A 16,629-nucleotide genomic window follows, 5' to 3' on the forward strand; every position below is an offset into this window, starting at 1 on the left:
AGGAAGATGCTCTTTGAAGTAAATCTGACAAATTCTCTTGGAAGACTATGATCATTTGCTGATCATTTTTATAAATGCAGATTTTCACATAGGCTGTTTAAAAGAAAATTAAATGCATCAGGAATTAAATATGAATTACTCCCCTGTTTTGTGGGTAAATTCTTTGTAGTAGAAAATGTATATTAGCAAGTGACTGAAATGTGTTCTTTGTATGAAATAGCCTCTAGCTGGAATGAAGGATTTCCAGCTTATGATAATACACCTTCCCCAGCACCGATAACAAGCGGAAAACACAATTCTTCATGTCATGTCAGACTCCATTTCTCATTTTCACGGTCTCATTGTGATTACACAGAGCTTGGATACCTTGGCAAAATGCATTTGGAAATGTTACTGTGAAGATTATAGTCATCTGTGACAAGGCAGGAGGGACAGCCTTGGATGTGATTACTCTGGGTCTTCTGACTGCTCACCCCCATGCCCAGGCCCATGTTTGGGGAAACCCAATAGACAGGAAAGAATGATTCAGAAATGCAGCTGGACGGAAGGCAGAGGAGGTGGCTGCAGCCAACAAGCACCCACACAGCCCTTGCTCAACACCAAAATCCTGCCCCCTGGCTGATCACTGAGAGCAAACAATAGAACAGTGTAGCATGTCACTTCTGAAACTCTTTCCAGAAAGGGACCTTCAGAATTTACTGTGAACTGAGCATGCTGTCTGTGGCAATGATAGCAGTGCCCTATAGATATTTGTAGGCACTAGACATTTCCCAGAATCCCTTGTGGTTAGTGTCATTGACTTCTTCTGGTCCATGGGTTAGGAGCAAAAACTGTCAGCATCACCTCTGGGTAGGGGCAGTTAAGAGCAGGAGAGCATGGGGAATCTGAAAGTCATATGTGGAGATGGCAGCCTCAGGGAATGGTGGAGCCTCTGTCAGCCTAGAGCCTCTGTGCCACCCACACTGGACACGGGCAGGACTCAGGTCTAAAGGGTACTGTGCTAAGCACTGAGACCTCTGAGTTAATTTCTCACAGTGCTTTAGGCTAATTCTCTCTCCAGCTCTTTCTTCTCCCCAAACCCTGACTCCAGGCTATTAGGAGAAGAAAGCACTGAGATTTTGACCCCTGCTTTGCATCCTCAGTGGCTCATACCATTTAACAACAAGAGCAGTTTGTAAATCCTTCTTTCTTATCTTTGAAGTACGACATAAGTTTTTAAAAAGTGGCAAGTCTGCCAGGCCTTCCAAAATGCTATTATCTACTATTAAATGGCTGCCATGTTGCCATATGTTGTTTACTTGACAAACAGATAAGAATACTAATATCCTGCAGGGCCTTTTCTGCTGAAAGTTTTGATAAACTGTTTCTGATCCTTACATCTTTTCAGTGATATTTATAGAAATCTCTGTTTACAAGAAGATAAATAGAGCCAGAACTTGTTTCAGTGACTCGACAAATGTTTCTGAATATATTACTATCAAGGCCCGTATTTCAGATTTAATTTTCCAGTTCTCAGACTTCACCCTTAGAGCTATTCCCTACTTTCCATGTTTAAAAATTGGAACTTTGTTTCTGTTTTATAATCTGAAGAAAATCACCTAGGAAGTGGACCTTGCTTTGAAGAAATAGACCTGTCTCTAAGGCCTGCCTTTTTTCTTTTCCTCCCCCTTTTCTTTGATACCCTGTTTAGTAGGAGAATAAGTAGATCCAAGGAGAAGCCAAGATAGAACACTAGCAGATTCTGGTCTGATTCATGAAGATCAGAAGGTAAGAGAGGCAGACCTTCATGGAGCTCCCTCTCATCCTATTGTCTAGCTTAATTTTGGCGTTTCTGCATTAGAAATAGATTGATAGAACACCTAAAATCCTGAATCAGGCCTTGTTTTTGTTCAGTTGCTCAGTCGTGTCCGACTCTGTGACCCCGTGAACTGCAGCGCACCAGACTCCTCTATCTTTCACCCTCAGTCTGCCCAATTTCATGTCCATTGAGTCAGTGACACTATCCAACCACTTCATCCTCTGTCACTTCCTTCTCCTCTTGCCCTCAATTATTTTAGGGTAAAAAGTTTTCTTTGGAGTCTGTGGTAATTATTTTCTATTTATTGAGTACAAGTTTTGTATGAGAACTATAACAAGTCTGTACTCTTTGGCGGTACATACAAGGAAGTATATAGAGGAATTATATATTTTTCTAGTGTTCTATCTTGGCTTCTACTTGGATCTACTTATTCTCCTACTAAACAGGGAATCAAAGAAAAGAGGGAGGAAAAGAAAAAAGGTAGGCCTTAGAGACAGGTCTATTTCTTCAAAGCAAGGTCTACTTCCTAGGTGATTTTCTTCAGATTATAAAATTGGATAATAAAATTGGATAATTTTAGAGTCATCACCAGACTATTCATTTAGGATTCCTGTAGCTCCAGCCATGATATTGTAAGGAGATATGTGCATCGGAATCATCAAGCCTCTTAAATGGGTATATTAGCACCTTTCTGGTTGCAAGGAACAGTCTGAGTTTTATTATTTTGGGTATCTGTGGCTATGTAACAAATCACCCCCAAATTTTGTGACTTGAAACAGTTGATGATTTTTTTTTGTAATTCTGAGGCTCTGTTAACCTTCAGGTGATTGACATCTGATTGTTCTGTCTCAGATGGTTCTTCTGTGGCATGTGGTTTATTCAGCTGCTTTCAGCTGGGAGCTCAGTGGAGCCCAGAAAGTCCAAGATGATCTTTTGTCTACGTAAGGTCTCTTTCCACTCTCTCCTCTCATCATCCATAGTCAAGCTAAGCTTCCCAGAAGGAGCATTACAAGAGGAAAGCCCCAGTGTGCAAGTGCTAATGATACCTCTCAATTTGCATAATCCTTGCTAAAATCTCATTGGCCAAAACACATCCTGTGACCAAGCCCAGAGTCCTTGTGAGAGGGGGCTACACAGAGGGATGGACGCTGGAGGGGTGCTTCCTGGGGGCCAGCAATATAACAGTCTACCTACCACACTAATGAAGGCTTATTTTAGAATTCGCAGGATGGAAGAAAGATGGGAAGATCTTTTAGCCACAACCACTGTTCTGGCAAACCTCACAGAGAATTGGAACATTGTTCGGGATGCCAAGAATTTTAGAGACCCGGTGATCATAGTACAAATGGAGCAGGTCCTTTGTCGTCGCCTGAGGTGTTCACCAATACTACGGGCACTCAGTTGACCATTTCCACTGATTCTGTTACTGCCTACTGGCTTCATTCTGCTCATGACACCTCATATCCCCTGCTGACTCACGGTTTCTCATGCTGCCTTGCCTCTGTGTCATCTTTGACCTTTGTTCCTTCTCCTAACTGTGACTTATTCTCCCTTTCTGCCTCATATTCACTCTCCCCATGAAAAAGGAATTTGCTGCCAATTGGTTGGTCACTCTCGAGCCCTCTAAAATCGCCAAGTCATCTCACAGGCACTACGTGGCCTTTGGTCAGACACCCACGCCTGATTCTTCTAGCCTCGGTCAGGGTGGTGGGGTCAGTGCAGAAAGACAGACTGTGAGTAGGGCAGGCATTCAGAGGAAACAGTTTCCCCTCTGGTCTGTTTAGCTGACTGTGATTGGATGTGGAGGTAGGGTGAGGAAGGCTTCCTTTGAGAAACTCCCAGGTGATGCTAGTGGTAAAGAACCCACTTGCCAATGCAGGAGATGTAAGAGATGTGGGTTCGATCCCTGGGTTGGAAAAATCCCCTGAAGGAAGGCTTGGCAACCCACTCAAGTATTCTTGCCTGGAGAATCCCCATGGACAGAGGAGCCTGGCAGGCTACAGTCCATGGGGTCGCAAAGAGTTGGACGTGACTGAGCAACTTAGCACACACATGTATACTGTTCCTCTCCCTCTACCCATTCTTCCTTTCTCATCAGCTCTGTCACCCCTGAAGCTAATCCTGACACCTGTCACCAGATAATTGGTGGACACATGTGGACAGGCGCCACCATTGGTCAGGGTCACCATTAGTCTCACCCTTACGGACTTTTGTGCATTTGTGTATGTTTGATTTTTTAAACTGAAGTATTAGTTGATTTACAGTGTTGTGTTTCTTCTGTACAGCAAAGTGTTTCTGTCATACATAAGTACACATGGACTTTTCAGTAAGCATGCTTCATCCTTCGTCTTAGCTCTCTCAATTAGATCATTCTCTATTTCCTTTCTTGTAATTTCTGTGCTAAATTTAAAGTAAGGAAGATTGAAAAAGCCTATATCCAAATAATTTTATGTGATGTAAATAACTAGATTTTATTGAAAGACTTGCCTATGTTTGATCTAACTTCAATGGCAAAAAGGATTTAAAGCTGTTTTCTGTATCTAAGAGCCCCTTAAAATATTGTTTTATATATTTGTAGACCTCTTTATACATAAAATAGCTCTATAAGAATTCACAAAACTTGGTAATAATAACCTTCCCCAGGGAGAAACTGGGATTGTGTTGTGTACTTTGGATTATATGATCTTTTGTACCTTATGAATGTTGTACCATCTCCTTATATGTTGCATACTTTTTTTGAGCCATTTAGCATCTTTTTATTTTTATTTTTTAATTTTTTAAAAAATGTATGGCCCCTTTTTGTTATAAATTGAAGTATAGTTGAGTTACTATGTTTCAGGTGTACACATAGTGATTCAGATAGACATGGGTATTAATATACTTCTTTGGATTTTTTTCCACTATAGATTATAAGATATTGAGTATAGTTAGTTCCCTATGCTACACAGTGGGCTTCCCAGGTGACACTGGTAGTAAAGAATCCGCCTGCCGATGCAGGAGACATAAGGGACGCAGGTTCGATCCCTGGTTGGGAAGATCCCCTGGAGGAGGGCATGGCAACCCACTCCAGTATTCTTGCCTGGAGAGTCCCCATGGACAGAGAAGCCTGGCAGGCTGCAATCCATGGTGTCGTGAAGAGTTGGACACGACAGCACAGCACAGTACACACATACATATCACATCTTCTTTATCCATTCATATGGCAGTTGACATTTAGGTTGCTTCCGTGTCTTGACTGTTTTGAATAATGCTCCTATGAACATTGAGGTGCATCTGTTTTTTCGAATTGGAATTTTTGTCTTTTCTGGATATTTACCCAGGAATAGGATTACTGGCTCATATGACAACTCTATTTTTAGTCTTTTAAAGAACCTTCATACTGTTCTCCTTAGTTACATTGCCTACTTTTAAAATTAACTTTCTAAAAGTCTGTCTTGTCTCCATTGTACTAATTTTCGGTTCCTTCTAAAGGTCAGGGCAAGTGTGTGATACATGTCTAGTGGTCACTATTCATATGCAATCTACTGTGAAGAGGCCCCTGGAGATGTGCTCTAGGAAAATCTTCTGTAGACATTCAGAAACCATTAACACTTGTTTGTTTGTTTGTTTTTTTAACATCAGTGACTAAATTTGGTAATTCTGTTTGCTTATTGGCTAAGTGCAAAATAAGAGGATACGAGAGGAAGGGAAATGCTAGAGGCTTCTCAGGGTATGACAAGCTGGAAGCTCCAGAACTTTTCAGAAGCACTGGAGCTTTGGGTCTGTCACTTTACATATCATGTGTGTCCTTAAGCAAATGACTTTACCATCCTGCATCTCAGATTCCTTATCAGTAAACTGGGAAACGAAATAGAGTTTCTTGTTTGGGGTTATTGGCAAGATGAGATAAGTTAACACATGGAGCAAACTCAGTGTGATTTTTGGCACAGAGAAGGTCCCAATGAATAATGGCCCCATGATTTTTTTTTCTCTCATCTGTTAAATGGGTAAAATACCTGCTTTCCTATTTTCTATGGTTTTATGAATACCTAGCAAGATAATCAGTTATAGTGCTCTGAGGAATGGAGATTTGAGCTATTATCAAGATGTATTCTATCATCTGGAGAAGGCAATGGCACCCCACTCCAGTACTCTCGCCTGGAAAATCCCATGGACAGAGGAGCCTGGTAGGCTGCAGTCCATGGGGTCGCTAATAGTCGGACGCGACTGAGCGACTTCACTTTCACTTTTGACTTTCATGCATTGGAGAAGGAAATGGCAACCCACTCCAGTGTTCTTGCCTGGAGAATCCCAGGGATGGGGGAGTCTGGTGGGCTGCCGTCTATGGGGTCGCACAGAGTCGGACACGACTGAAGCGACTTAGCAACAGCAGCATTCTATCATCTATTATTTGGTTAAAAAGCATCTGTTACTTGTCCTCCATTCCTTCAGTATTATTTCAGGTTCTAGGTACCAGATTTCTTGTAGAGTTTCTATTAAGGGACATCCTTTGGGGCTCAGAAGGAATTATAAACATGTTCCTTTGCTTCACAAGATTTGCCTTTTTATTTGAAGAGATCATTACAGTCTCTAGAGTCACATAATCCCAAACTCCTTTTTTCTAAGGCACATTCATGGTAGTGGAGTTATGTAGGTTTGTATGACTTTGTTGATGTGTTAACTATACGAACTCTTTGTCAATTTCTCTCTAATCTTCCTTCCATAGTCTCAGACTCAAAACTTATGACTGACAAGCACAGCCATGGGCTAGGATTGGGCACTAATATGCTTATTCCTTTTGGTAAGTGTTTAACAAAATATAAAAAGTAACCATCCCAATACTACTCAGCTGTAAAAAAAAAAAAAAGAAAAGAAAAAGAAAGAACAAAATAATGCCATTTGCAGCAACATAGATGGACCTAGAGATTATCAGGGAGAAGACAACGGCACCCCACTCCAGTACTCTTGCCTGGAAAATCCCATGGACGGAGGGGCCTGGTAGGCTGCAGTCCATGGGGTCGCTAAGAGTCGGACGCGACTGAGCGACTTCACTTTCACTTTTCACTTTCATGCATTGGAGAAGGAAATGGCAACCCACTCCAGTGTTCTTGCCTGGAGAATCCCAGGGATGGGGGAGCCTGGTGGGCTGCCATCTATGGGGTCGCACAGAGTCAGACACGACTGAAGCGACTTAGCAGCAGCAGCAGCAGCAGCAGCAGCAGAGATTATCATACTAGGTGAAGTAATCCAAAGACATACAATGTGACATCACTATCACTGATATGTGGAATCTAGACTATCACATAAGTGAACTTATGTTTAAAACGGAAACAGACTCCCAGACATAGAGAACAGACTTGTGGTTACCAAAGGGGGAAGGGGATGGAGGAGGGATAAATTAGAAGTTTGGAATTAGCAGACACAAACTACTATATATAAAATAGAAAAACAACAGGGTCCTACTATATAGCATAGGAACTATGTCCAGCATCCTGTAATAAACCATAATGCAAAATAATATGAAAAAGAATATTTATATACACACAGATACATACATCAATCACTTTGTGTATATCAGAAACTGATACAACATTGTAAATGAACTGTACTTCAACTAAGAAACAGTAACCATCCTGAGTTGGCTGCTAAAAAATACCTTTCACAGTCAAGATGATGCCACTTCCAGTTAGCTATCCAGTCAGAGAGGCCAGCTGCTGATGGCTCACCAGAGCAATAATTAGTGTGCCAAAGGGCGTGCAGTCACATAAGCATCTTTGTTTATTGGCTTAGAGAGTAGATCATGTTACATTGTGCAGTCAGCACTGAACCACCCATGTTGGGATGCTAAAAAGTACAAATAGGCTAGAATGAAGTGGTAAGTAATGCATGGCCTCCTGGTTCTGGTAGAGAACTGCTATTTTTTTTTTTCATTCGAATTAATTTCATTTCTCATTTGAGAAAAGCAAAGATTTTCTTTTCTTTCTAACGACAAGACTTCTTAGGTAAGCAACAGGAGTATGAAACCTTTGTTAAAACGTGTGCTTGTATGATTTAATATGAATTTTATACAAAAGAAATAAGGGAAACTTAAGTGTTCTTTCTTTCCTAATGGTGAAAAGTTTACTAAAGAAGGGAAATTTTTTTTTTCTCTTCTGTTTCAGAGATTCTAAAGGTAACGTGATAAGTCGCTTTGAATGGAGTTAAATGAAGCAAAATAGTAAAAGGCTTTCCTGTTTATGATTACTCTGGGTCATTTTAACAATATGTAGTTTTAAATATTGGGGTGATTTGTATTCTGAAGATGAACCTATCATCTTTCTCATTCAAGTATGCTTTAAAATGTCTGTGGCAAATATTTTTTTAAAATTACAAACTATGTTGTGCTAGCATGCCCTATAACTTGACTAAACAAGATGCTATTTCAGATGGGGGTTTCATTCATCTTAATGTAATTGCATAAACCATTTAGTTTTGGTTCATGATTCTCACGTAAAAGAGAGTGACCATTGTTCCAAGGTAAACTATAAGGCAGTTGGGCTCCTGGCAGGGCAGGGCTCTGACGTCAGTACTCAGAGTGCAGAAGCAGTGATTTTCCTCTGTGAGACATGCAAAGTCCATCCCTCTTACAGAGAGAAAGTTCACTTTTCTGTAGTTGTATTTGATTTTCACTGTGACTTTCAGGGACCTAGTGCTGTCCTTAGAGATTGGGTTATTCACCTGTGATGGCATTCGTAGGAGAAGTCAGTGATTTTCCATGGGCAGGATTCAGAGAATGGGCTGGGCCATTGCTTTGTCCTCCCCAAACAGAACCTACACTGGAGATGATTTTGTGGCTATTGGTCTAAATGAGCTTACAGCTTCTGATGAGAGACTGCATCTTCATTTATTATAGTTCATGACCTCCTCTCATTGTGAAGATTTACTCATGTCTCTTTAAGTAAGTGCTATCTCAGTTTTTCTTAAGATTTTTATTTTTTTCTTTATACAACACCGTGATTTAATATGCAGTATTTTATTCCATATATATTCTGAAAAGATAAGCAGGTTGAATGATACTTTCTTTTATAGGATGTTGTCTAATAGTTTCTCTGTTTTGAAGGATGAATAGTTAAGGCATTCAGGGAAACAAATAATGAATGAAGAACTTAGAAATTGTATGTAGTTGCTTAAGATCTTATGTGCATTACAATTTATTTGTACATCTTCTAGAAAGTGTTTTAGTTCTCTGGCATCTATTCCAGGCACTTAAATTGAATAAACTCAGTTAGTTTGACACACAATTCAGGCAGGTGTTCCCTTTGTTTTCTCAATGTTTTGTTCTATAGTTTTCTCTCAGTATGTGTAGCATGTATCATTGACTTGTTTTAGGGTCATCTTGCCATTTATGTTTTATTTTACTTGAAGACTATCTATAAATTCACAACTAGCATTTCAACAGAAAAAATCATGAAAGACCTAAGTAAATCTGATTAAATAATGTAGATCTGCTTTGCATGCACAGAAAGACAGTCTGGTTTATATTTTGGTTAGTAATGGTTGGGTGAGCTTCTCTACCTGCCTCTCAGTGTTTAAATCGTGATGTTTATGTATTGTAATATAGAAAGACAAATTTCCTGGCTCTTAAATGAAAGCACACAGTATGGCTGTTTCATTCATAAAATAATATTTATATATGTATAATGTCTATGTTTAGAATTTTTTGCATTTGTTTAGCATATTTTTATATTTGTTTTGCAAGAAATACACAACTACAGTTATAATCATGTTCAAATCAGAACTCAGTTGCTAGCAAAACACATGTTATCAGCATCATTTCATTTCTCTTTTATACATTTAAGCTCTCTTCCACACACAGACGTAATATGCCAACTGATTTGACCAGATTGATAAGAGTTTGGTTTTCAAACCAAGTAGTGTAAATATAGGCAGTTATGGTTTCACTCTGTTACCTTTGTAAAAATGCCTCCTCTTCAAGAGGATTTATATAAAGGACTTTTAGATAAATAGTTTTCTGACTTTTAGACCATAATGCTGAATTGAGTAAGAAACTGAAGAATTCTGGTAGGAAACCAGGGATTCCCAGGTGGTATGATGGTAAAGAATCTGCCTGTCAATGTAGGAGACTCCAGAGACATGGGTTCAATCCCTGGGTTGGGAAGATCCCCTGGAAGAGGAAATGGCAACCCACTCCAGTATTCTTGCTTGGAATATCCCAAGGACGGAGAAGCCTGGCAGGCTACAGTCCATGGGATCGCAAAGAGTCAGGCATGACTGAGCATGCATACATGCACATAAGTATAAATATAAATATAGCCTTAGATAGACTGTGGTCAGAGTGCCTCTCTGAATACAACCTCATCTTTCCCCTTTCCCTGCCTTTTTTTTTTTCTGCCTATATTATTTACTCCCTACCATATGCCAGACACTGTGATGAGCTCTGGGGACATGATAGGGAACAGGGAAGATGTGGTCCCTACTCTTTGGAGGTTTTCAGTTGAGTGGGAAAGATAGACATTTTAAAAATACACAATTACACAAATAATTCAGTAATGAAACTGCATAAGTGACCCTAGTTTAAAATAATGGCACCTCTCCTACCTTCTTGAGAGAGAGCCATTGGTCACTCGCATCTCTTAGGGAGAAGATTATACCCATCATTTCACGCAGGAGTCTGCTGTCAGACAGAAGCCTGTCCGACATTCTGTGTTTGTGCTCATGTTTTCTTATGTACAGTAGACACTTTCATGTGCCAGGTATACTATTTTAGATTACAAAGATGGGAGAGGCACAATCTTTGCCTGAAGTAGTAGGGGAGAGAGCATGCATATCCCCCAAAAGTATATACCTGTATAATAACGTGATGAATAAAACAAGGAATTTCAGGGGTTCTCAGAGGGTGAAATAAATGACTTTATTTGAGTGGTCAGCTTGTGTTTCCATTTTCAATGATCTATAAAGAAATCCTTTGGACACTGATGAGGGACTTTGATGGAGAGGACATTCCAGGTAAAAGGAGTAGGATAAACCAAGGCAAGAAGTTGGGAAAACTCAAAGCATATTGAAGGACTGGCCCAAGAAAGAAAAGCAGAATCAGGCAATCAAACTGACAAACAAACAAACAAACAAAAATAATAACTTATGTCGAAATAGGAGGAAATAAGGTTGGTAGGATAAACTCAGACCAGATCACTGAAGTTTTTTATTACCTGTTTAAGGGTATTTGAACTTTATTGGGTAGGTCCATGAGACTACTCTGATGATTTAACCAAAGACCTTTTGAGAAAATTAGTCAGCATTGTTTCAGAGGGTTGCTGCAGTGAGGAAGACCTGGAACTCAGAGCCCAGGCGTGTCTGTTGCCACAGTCCATGTAAGAGATGGAAAAGGCCAGTGTTCTTGGTGGCTCTGCCAGTAAATCGGTGTTTGAGGTTTGAAACAAATTGACAACCACACCCTGAACTTTCACAGAGAGAATCTCTGGAAAAGAGAAGCCATTAGGCCTCCCCTTCAAAGTCACACCTTTTAACCGATTTAAAGCTAAGTTTTCTTGCTCTATTAGAGACATGGTAGCCTCTGATATAAACACAGATATTTAAACTGGGAAAACCAGAAGGATGGCACTAACAGGTTTTGCTTGACATCATTGCAAATATTTCTGACCTAATTTTAGCTGATTTATGAATAAATGATTCTTTCAGTCCTCAGAGTTAAATATTTAAAAGTTAGCTCCCATTTAGAGTTCATGTATAATACAGAACTGCTGTTCTGAACTACAGACTTCCTCTCTTCATTTCCTTCTTTCAAAAAAAAAAAAGATTACACTCATTCTTCCTCTATCCTTTTTCAGTTTCCTGCATGAGAATTATTGAAACACTGCACACAAATCTTTTGTGAAAGAAGAAAAGGAAATTCAGCTTGTGGGGCTCAGCAGGAGCTCGGCTAATGCAGCTTAAAATAATGCCGAAAAAGAAGCGCTTATCTGCAGGCAGAGCGCCGCTGATGCTCTTCCTGTGCCAGATGATTAGTGCCCTGGAAGTCCCTCTTGATCGTAAGTATTAACATTGCAAAGCTCTGAGCCCCTGGAGCCAGAACCTCCCCGGCATTTACCATCACTCTGAACAGTGTGGATGGAGGACACGTCTGTGTGATTCTGAAAAGCAAATCAAACAGCACCTGGTGTTTATAAAGAATCAGTCCCTAGGAAAAAAAAAGAATCAGACTCTAGAAAAGGCCATCGAATGGGTCAGACACATGGTCCCCTCCCTGTCAGTCTTTCCCTCCCTTCAGGTCCTTTTTGGTGTACCTCTGAGGGGGCTGGCCCAAGAAGGAGTGAAGTGTGAGCTGATCTTCCCAACAGGCATCTTTTTATAGAAGCCATCCTGCAGGAATTGCTTTTGGACACAGGCAGGGAAGGAGAGGGAGGGACGAACTGAGAGAGTAGCGTTGACACGTGTCCACTGCCAGGTGTGAAATAGATAGCTAGAGAGAAGCTGCTGTGTGGCTCAGGGAGCTCGGGGCTCTGTGATGACCTAGAAGGGTGGGATGGGGAAGGAGGCTCAAGAAGGGGGAATATATGTAAACATTTAGCTGACTCACGATGTTGTACGGCAGAGACTAACAGAATTGTAAAGCAACTATACGCCAATAAAAAGAATGATCACGGATTACCTCCCACCTCCCCATTTATCCCCTTCCCACCTCTCCATCTTCTCCCTTCATATGCTGAGAGCAAAATGATCATCTCTCAGCCAACCCCACGCCCCTCCGTATCCCCAGACTACCCCCGACTCATTTCTCTTGACTCAGACAAGGCAAAGTTCACTTTTGAGTTTTGAATCTTAAGTATGAGTTTAGAGCTAGAAAATGTTTCTTATCAAAGCCTAGTGAAAGGTCTTTGTTTTAAAAATGGTGATTAAAGACCAAGATGTCAATGTTGAGAATAAAACAAGTCTTCAGCAAAATTGCTATTTATAATGGAGCAAGTAACAGCTACTATAGGAGCCCACCCTTTCCTCAATAAAGCACCATATATGCTGCCCTGTCCCCGAGCTGGGTGGCATCTGAAAAATTACAGATAATGCTAAGTGCCAACGGGTTCCTTTTCCTGCAATGGAAAGCAGAATTTCAAATCTGGACAGTTACTGTACTTCAGAATTGATTTATTCTTTATCCCTAATCTACATGACCTCTTTAAATCCATTAACTTCTTGAATAGAACATCTGTTTGGCAAGCTTTCCAAGGTGCAAGGAAGATAACACTTTCCTGGGGCAATTCAATTGTTGTGATGTCATTTTTTTTTTTTTTTAACCAAAGAGATTGCAACTGCCAACGGGAAGAAGAGATGTGATGGGCCCCATGCTTTGTTGACTCCCTTTGCTGTGCATGTTTAAAGTATAAGAAAATGCAACATTCAACTTCTTTTCAAAAGATATTCATTCAGTGACTTTAATTTCAATTAAAAAAAAAAAAGATATGATTGGTTAAGCCCATTGGAGTTTGAATGCCTAAGTAAGCATTTGCCCTAGCAGATATGTAGAAGTGAGAGAAAAGCATTGAGAGAAATGCTTTTGTTCTCTCTTGTGTTAAATATATTCTCCCTTAATCTGACTGCTCAATCTAACAATCAGAGGGAAACAGTCACCTACGGCTAACTCAATTATTGCTGCTAATGGAGAAGAGGCAGAACCATGATGAAAAGAAAGTCACAGACAACCCAGGCGCTCCTGCATTAACCTTTGCAAGTAGTAATGACAGGCAGCACAGCGGAATCATGTGAATTGCATGCTAATGCAGTTTCTTCCTGCCCCAGTTCCTTTCACTTCTTCTGCAGCTTGGGGTAGGTACTAGCAGCCCTGGGTGACTGAGGCATTCTGAAGCAAAAATATGTCAACCGTCTGAAAAGTGCAATTACCAACATGGGGATTAACCATGGAAATAGAAAAACCTCAAATCAGTGCTGGATTTGACTTGGATGGAGCACTCTCCTTGTGGCAGTGTCCCATTGTTAGGTATCATTACCATGTGCATAGTGATGTCTGGAATAATAGGATCAGACACAACACAGTATGTGACAACTCAGATTAATTGTAGATTTAGGCTATTTTTCAAATTGAACATAATGACTTGTCCAGCACAACATGCATGGCATGGAATTACCCATTCCTATTCCTGGAAGAATCATTTTTTTGGGGCCTATAGCATCTCTTTTGTTCTTCCCTTATGTTTCTGTAGAAATCACTGCTTCAGGAATAAACAAAACCTTTAATGGGGGTTTCTTTCTCTTGCTACTTCACCAGCTCCACCTTTGCTCTACTGGTTTTTTAGGTTAAGTAAAATAGACAAGACGCCCCTATTATCTTCAGGGTGCTAACGTTCCTATTACTAACATCTGGTTTTCTTTAATCCTATTCGCCCACTCACCTGCTGATATTGATGGGGAAAAAGCAAAACTTCTTGAAGACTGTAAGTGTCTTTCGGTCATTACCAGGCAGTGTGAAAATTTGACTGTGTCTTTGTTTTTGAATGAATACTGTGAATTAAATGCACGATTTTATTTTCATGGCTAACGTCTTTTTAAGCATGTGTGTTTACTGTGGCTAAGCATTGCAATGAAATTCCAAGAAGCAGGTTGAATATATTCCCTGCATGAATTCTGAACTCAGGTATTACTGTTTTTTTTTTTTTTTTACCAATATTCTGCACTACTAACTTCTGCGCTTCATTCACATCTGATGTAACTCAATGAGAACCACAAAATTGGAAGAGAACTTCTGGTTCTAAATGCTGTTAAAAGCTGGCTGGAATAAAAACATGTCTTTGGATATATATAGGAGTTGGGCACTTGCAGGTACTTCAGCAGAGTTCATTCATATACTTGCTCAATCTGCAGGACTGGGTAGACTAGTGTTTCTTAATGTCATCAGTAAAATGGCCCAGAGAGTTTGAATCTTGTTTGGAAGTGTACAAAAGACAAGCAACCCCCACTCACATCCTTTCTGAGTGGCATGCTCTAATCTAAAACTGCTGCCTCTGACAGCTGGGCACCACCTATCATCTACCTAAAAAATAATAATAATTTTCAAGCATTTGAAAAATCCTTTGGTTTGGATTAACCAGGACAATTGTATAAAATCACCTTTTCCCCTTGTCACTCTATAGCCCTTGTTGGTTGCCCAGTGACCTCAGCACTGTTCAAAGAGTTCCATCTAGATGGTCAGCTCCTGGCCGTGATTTGTGGCAGCTAGACCAGCTCCATTAAGTTCTGGGTCTGAGACCACCACCCTTGCATCTCTGTCACTTGCAGAAAAGTACAAGAAATCAGATTGAATCACTCCTAAAAGTCCCCCTTACCCACAACCTATGCCTGCTGATCCCTTGGTGGGGAATTCTAAGTTTCTTTCCATCATCCCAGACTCTATACTGCCAGAGCCTAAAGGATCTCTGCAAAGTGAAGCTGGTCTAAATTAAAGATGACTATGATAATAATCTAAATACAGGTAATATCGCTGAACCATTACAGTTTGGCATGGACTAAGAATTTTGCACAAGTAGTTTTATTTGATTTTCCCAGCAACCCTAGGAGGTAGATACCACTTTCAAACCCTGTTTTCCCTTTACGGAAATGAGGGCTCACAGAAGTTAAGAAACTTGGTTGAATTCTCACAGCTGGTAAATAATAGACAGACTAGTTCTTAATTGTTAGACCAAACTGCTACCCAGCATCGGTAACTGACTGGGCTGGAAAGGATGAGGCTCCCCTGGACAGTGCTAGAGGCCGAAAGGAGCAGCTGGCTTAGGATAAGGAAGGGGATGGATCTTGCTAAAGGGAGTTGAAATTGACACTGTGCAGTATCCTGCAGCTAACAGGTGCACAGTAAATGATGGCAATTATGAGCTCCATTTTTGATCTGTATTTTAGGTGTTCTCTGGATATTTAGTAAGAGCTGTCTGGTCAATAGACACAAGATTGGAGACAAAGAAAACAGAATCATGCCTGCAGATTTATAAGACATTTTTCAGCCATGGAAGCAGTCAGTTTAGTCATGTGCACAGTTCCCGCACAAGAAAGAAAGACAAAGGCAGAGAACAGTTATGAAGCTTTGGGAAATAACTTGATTGGCAGATGGAAGAAGTTTCACAAAGGAAGCCCAGAGCATAGTTGGAGAGGAAAGGGACAGTCTGAAATATGAAAAACTTCAATGAACCAAATACCAAGTCTTCACATTATAAAGATGTCCTGTACCCTGTAAGATGTTTTAGCAGCATCCCTGGCCTCTACCCACCAGATGCCAGGACCACTCCCACCCCAGTGTGACAACCAGAATCATCTCTAGATGTGACCATATTGAGAACCATTGTGGTCTGTGTGAACAGCTGTCTTTGGAGGTGTGCAAGGTAGTTACCTTGCACCCAGGACACTTTGCTTCTCTCTGCTTGCCTAGGAAGTCAAGCTATTTTGCTGCATTAGGCAACAGAAGAAGTCAAAATAGATTATTTCTCCCTTCCCTTCCTGTTCTACACTCTGTGATTCTGATTTCACAAGAAGGAGGGCATGGTAATCTTAGAGTGACTTGAACATCAAATGTCCAGATACCAGGTTTTTTTCGGATTCAGTTGTTCTGAGTCAGAATAGTTTCTTCCTACAATGCGATAATAAATTATCACATAGCACTTTGAAGACTTAAATGAGAATATTGTTTCTTATAACAGAGAGCTTCCCAATTCCTCTTCTAAATAAGCCTGTTTTATCTCTGTTCCTAGTAGCCACCTTCCTCCTGGCTCTAATAAGACATGTCAAGTCTCTAATTTAATCATCTTTTTAACAGTGCTTCTCAAATATATTTGTTACCAGTG

The 16,629-nt window shown here is 40.4% G+C and overlaps 1 protein-coding gene across 23 annotated transcripts in view; it reads left to right on the forward strand.

Moving 5' to 3' along the window:
- The window catches only part of NRCAM (neuronal cell adhesion molecule), a 318,724-nt gene that overhangs the window by 214,109 nt on the left and 87,986 nt on the right, over positions 1-16,629 (forward strand). For 18 of the 23 annotated variants that reach the window (XM_027539638.1, XM_027539648.1, XM_027539626.1 and 15 more), the window contains 2 exons: positions 11,623-11,823; positions 14,221-14,238. In XM_027539638.1, the coding sequence (XP_027395439.1) occupies positions 11,718-11,823; positions 14,221-14,238 (124 nt within the window). In that variant the 5' untranslated portion in view covers positions 11,623-11,717. The remainder of the gene's footprint in view (positions 1-11,622; positions 11,824-14,220; positions 14,239-16,629) is intronic. The other 5 variants (XM_027539630.1, XM_027539632.1, XM_027539637.1 and 2 more) reach the window with 1 other exon arrangement.

The sequence above is a fragment of the Bos indicus x Bos taurus genome, chromosome 4 (genome assembly GCF_003369695.1).
Source record: "Bos indicus x Bos taurus breed Angus x Brahman F1 hybrid chromosome 4, Bos_hybrid_MaternalHap_v2.0, whole genome shotgun sequence".
Taxonomy (NCBI): domain Eukaryota; kingdom Metazoa; phylum Chordata; class Mammalia; order Artiodactyla; family Bovidae; genus Bos; species Bos indicus x Bos taurus.